The sequence below is a fragment of the Gekko japonicus genome, unplaced genomic scaffold (genome assembly GCF_001447785.1).
Source record: "Gekko japonicus isolate JY-2015 unplaced genomic scaffold, Gekko_japonicus_V1.1 scaffold431, whole genome shotgun sequence".
In the NCBI taxonomy this organism is placed as follows: Eukaryota; Metazoa; Chordata; class Lepidosauria; order Squamata; family Gekkonidae; genus Gekko; species Gekko japonicus.
In genome coordinates this window covers 882,285-887,218 of record NW_015162492.1, presented here as the reverse complement: position 1 = coordinate 887,218, position 4,934 = coordinate 882,285, and the positions used below count along the sequence as shown (strand labels likewise).

The following is a 4,934-nucleotide window of genomic DNA, read 5'->3' as shown; positions in this document are numbered from 1 at the left end:
AAGCTCAGTATTTCTGTATATAGTTGTAGGGGCTTTATTGCAATGTGGTATGGCCTGATATTATGTTCTTATTCCAGTGTGGGGTGTGTGTGGGGAAATGGAAGCTGAGTGATAGGGTCTCTCCAAGCGAATGCCAGAAGTGAGATGCCACCAATGGTCTTGTGTTTTACAGATAATCTTACAAATAGTCCTTTGCATTTATATCATGCTTTCAACTTTAAAAGGATCATAATGTTGATTGTGTGAACTTAGGCAAATCACAAGAGGTAGAGCAGGAAGGGTTGCATCAGTGCTTAGTTCTCATGGCCCTTTCTCACACGCCTAGGGAAATGCTGATCGCCACTTTGGGGCCAGGAAGCAATTTTTCTCCAGGCCACTTTGGCCCCCAGTGATCCTGGAGGGTTTTTTTAAATTATATTCTGGGCGTGGAACAGGGGTCACTAGGGTGTGTGGGGGGTATTGGTGAATTTTCTGCATTGTGCAGGGGGTTGGACTAGATGACCCTGGAGGTCCCTTCCCACTCTATGAGTCTATGATTCTATAATTCACCCAGGCTGGCTGTGGGCACACCAGCACCTCTGTCAGGCAGAAGCACCTGAGATCCTCCCCCTCCCCTTTTCCTTCGCCCGACTTGGAGGCCAAGGGAAGGGAGAGGGGGGAAAGAATGGATCCCAGGTGCTTCTGCCTGTCAGAGGGGCTGGTGCACACTTCCGGTGATGTCAGGGGGTGTGGCATATGCTAATAAGTTATGCTAATGAGCTCCAGCTCTTTTTCTACGAAATGACCCCTGTCTCAGAGGATGTGGAAGACAATCTTTTGGCCAGGCAGGAGGAATGCACAAGGCTGACACCAATGGAACATGCAACTACATGGTCACGGAAGTTGATTCTATCAGTTCCTCAAGAGCTCAGTAGGCAAGAATACCTAGGCACAACACAAGAAGCAACCACTTCAAATCTCAGGAAAGGGAAAGCTGACTGGAAAGTAAACCTTACTTTTTAGCCAGCAACAGTTCACATAGCAGCTAAACAAATGGCAGCGGGCCAGAACCCACATCACACAGATACTGCCAACCGACTGATGAGGTTACAACATGACCAATGGCTATAGTGATCAGTGTGCAACCTGCTGTTGTGCAGTGGGGTTACCAGCTTTCTTCTTGTAGTTGAGTTCTTGGACCACTGCAAACTGTTTTACGGACAGGTCTGTCTGTCTGATTCCTATGCAGAAAACTGAACATGGGTATCTGTACGATCAAACAGGCCTTTGGGGGGTTTTGGCCTTTGAAATACGGAGCTGGTCTGATTAAACTGATCAAAGTTTAAAAATCCAGTCAATTTCCATTACACTTAATCTGAGCCACTCTTCTCTCGGGTTTTCTCTTTATGGGTCAGTCCTCTTTCCTGCAAACTATGAGTACATTCCTACGTGGTTGCCAGCACTTCAACATGTCAGGCTTCCAGCTAAGAAAGAAATATCCCTGCAAAGCACTCCTTTATGCAAAGGTACGATATCATGAAGTGGACAGACTCTGCGTATCCATCTCCGCTTGCTTTTTTTGGGGAAGGAATATTTGGTGCTACATAAATTCTTCTGTTTCTTTGTTGCCTCAGGCAGAGTTTTAAAGGCATCTTTTGAAGACAATGAGGAGGTTTTGTGAGTGGTTGTTACTCCTGCTAGCCTTGTGGGGAAGCACTTCAGGTAAACAACAATTCAGACTTTACATAAAATAATTCTTCTATCTCTGTGAGCCTACCTACACTGAACAGACAAGAGTAGAATACTCGTTCAATTATTAATTAACTTCAGGGCTTTTTTTGTAGAAAAAGCCCAGCAGGAACTCATTAGCATAATAGGCCACACCCAACAGCCGAAACACATTAGCATATTAGGCCACACCCGACACCACAGCTCATTAGCATATTAGGCCGCAGCCCCGTGTTGCCAGAAGTGTGGTCATCCAGCCACACCTACCTTTTGCTTCTTATTCTGTTTACCTTGTTTGTTGTCAAAACCCAGGGCCTTTTTTTTGTAGCAGGGACTCCTTTGCATGTTAGGCCACACACGCCTACTGTAGCCAATCCTAATGAGTTCCTGCTGTTGGGTGTGGCCTATTATGCTAATGAGTTCCTGCTGGGTGTGGCCAACTCAGGAGCCAGCCGGAACTCCGTTCCTGTGCGTTCCTGCCCCAAAATAGCCCTGATTAACTTATTGTAACAATAACAACAATGATGGGTATCCAGACACCCATGGAGTTCACAGAGCAGGACTCACATGCTTCTCCCTCCTGCTCAAGCCCACTGATTTCCTCAGTGTTTTCTTCTTGGGAGTCAGTGGGCCCTCCGTATCAGCACAGGAGAATCTGGGGAACCTGGAGAAGGGTTTAGAGTCCTCTGCCAAGCATTAGGATCCTTGGCGAATTATACTACAGTGAGTGGAAGTCAGAGAGCCGAGAGGAGAATCCATGGGGGCTGTAAAGAAGGAGATGAGGCCAGTTATAGGGGAAGGTGAGAGAAAGAAGAAAGTGAAACAGAATATTGAGAAAAGGAAATGAAGCTGGAGTAAGCAGAGAGGGAGAGAAAGAGGATCCAAAGGCAGGAGGGAAAGAACAGCTGGAGCCAGTGGGGCAGAGAGTCGGGGCAAGGGTCAGGGCAAAAGGGTCAGATTGAAGAAGTGAGCTGATGGAGTGGAACAATGGGGTTTCCCCTCCCATATGAGTCCTCACACTCTCCAGCTTGTAGTCACCATGTTATGCTTGCTTCAAGATAGCATCACATACCTGCAAGTCTGTTCAGTCATGTTGAATCAGTGTTGAGGCCTCTTCACATATTATGGAGTAGACAGGTTGGATCTACCTTCTCACCCCATGTCAGATGTAATACAATCATGTGTGAGTTGTGGGTTCTCTTCAATTCCCATGTATACGTTACCTGATTTAGATCAGGGCCATAGTGACACACCTGAAGAAGAGGCTTCAGCCTTCCCCTTGTACCATTTTCTAAGCCTGAAACTATCCCAGGGGGTTCTCATCTGGGGAAACCAGTGTGTTCTCTGGAGGTACGTGTGAGTTTCCCCAACAGATCCAAAAGCTCCCCCACTGGGGACTGTTTTGTCTGGCATATAATGCAGGGAGAATATAGAAGCTACTTCTCAGTATGCATCATGGTCCTGATTCTAGCTGCACTGCACTAGCAAAAATTGAGGAGAACCCACAACTCATGTGTGATTATGTTATGTCTGACACAAGACAGGGACCTAAACCAACCCTTATATACTTGGTAATGCGTGTTGTAAGCAAAAGTAAGACTTGATCTGAAGCTGTTCACATTGTAGAGAATTCTATTTTTTAGGAGATCACTGGCCTTTGTGAGAAAAGGCGGCATGGTATAACCTGATCTTGTCATATGTCAGAAGCTAAGCAGGGTCAGTACTTGGATAGAAGACCACCAAGGAAGACTCTGCAGAGGAAGGCCAGGGGAAACCACCTCTGCTTCTGGTCACCATAAGTCAGTTGCAACTTGACAGCACATATGCATGCTATGTTTGTGCAGTGATTGACACTAAAATACCATGTTTAACAACTTAAAATTAACTAGCCCTTATCTATTTTAATTAAGATTGGAAATGTTTCCACCTATGCAGAGAAGCGCAAGAACAGCAAATAGAAGGCATTCACGAGGAGCTAGTCTCCATGTTCTTCCAATCCCACAGCTTCTGTCCTTTTCTTCCATTGCTTTCCTTCTTGCTGATGAGTCCATGCCATACTATTTTCCTACTTTTTCAGGTTTGCATTCATCTCTACGCTGTAACTCAATAGAAGGAAAGTTATCACAAATCGATGCTGGCAGTGGACAAGTCTTTGGTGTGAATTCTCATAATGCTACTTTTACCGTTGTTGAAGATGGGCTGCTCAGCTATCCCGGCAGTTTGAAGGTTGTCTCACCAGGTCCTAATGGCATCTGGGCTGTAAAGTCAAACAACAGAGCTGCCAGATGGTTGAGGGACAACTGGGTGGAGATTGGAGGTATTGTAAAATTGTCCATGTTTGTATGGGTGTATGTATTGGGATATTTGGTTAATATAGAAGAGTTTTGCCCAGACATAAAAGCTGCGGATTCTAATCTAGAAATTCCTCACTTCTCTACATGCAGCTGCTGGGTGACCTTGGGCCAGTCACAGTTCTTTCAGGCCTGTTATCTCAAGAGTAGTTCTCTCAGAGCTCTCTAAGCCCCACCTACTTCACAGGGTATCTGTTGTGGGGAGAGGAAAGGAAGGAGATTGTAAACCACTCTGAGTGAAGGGCGGGGTATAAATCCAATCTCCTCTTCTTCAAGTAGGTCCAGTTCACATTCAGGTTGCAGTCAAAAGATGAGAAAGAAGCCTAATCTAAATATAACTTTCCATGTCACAAATAGCCAGCTAACCCTGCATCGTGTGTATGGGAGTATGAGGGGATTGTATCTATAGGAGAAACCAGCAGAGATATGTGTCCCTCCTTGGAAGGCCATGTAAAGTGAGTGAGAGGACAGAGAGAGAGGAGGGGTCAGAGGGCAGATTAAGACAAAGAGACGCATCTTGTTCAAGGAGATAACACCTATACACACTGGAGTGATGTAGCACTCCCCAATGTCCAGGCATGCTGAGTTGCTCCCTCCAACAGTATGTGTGTGAGAGAGGATGAAACAGAAAGAGAGAGAGACGGATTCCTAAGAAACCATTCTAAAACCCTAGTTCTGTTTTTAAAACTTTAGCACATAGCCATCCATGTAAGCCATATGTTTGTCCCTGTTCCATTTACAGTAAGGACAGAAGCACGTCATCTCTTCCATTTAAGACAAATGTACATACATGAGGAATATTTGGAGAGGAGAACTGCTTGGCAGCTTTCACATGAAGACTATTCTCCATTTAGCTTTTGATGCTGTTACAAATGC

At 45.4% G+C, this 4,934-nt stretch overlaps 1 protein-coding gene across 1 annotated transcript in view; it reads left to right on the top strand.

The window, feature by feature from the left end:
* LOC107105981 (fish-egg lectin-like) overlaps nt 1–4,934 on the top strand; it is a 20,076-nt gene that overhangs the window by 10,865 nt on the left and 4,277 nt on the right. The window contains exons 2-3 of the mRNA XM_015406052.1: nt 1,614–1,701; nt 3,785–4,024. Of these exons, the coding sequence (XP_015261538.1) occupies nt 1,644–1,701; nt 3,785–4,024 (298 nt within the window). The 5' untranslated portion in view covers nt 1,614–1,643. The remainder of the gene's footprint in view (nt 1–1,613; nt 1,702–3,784; nt 4,025–4,934) is intronic.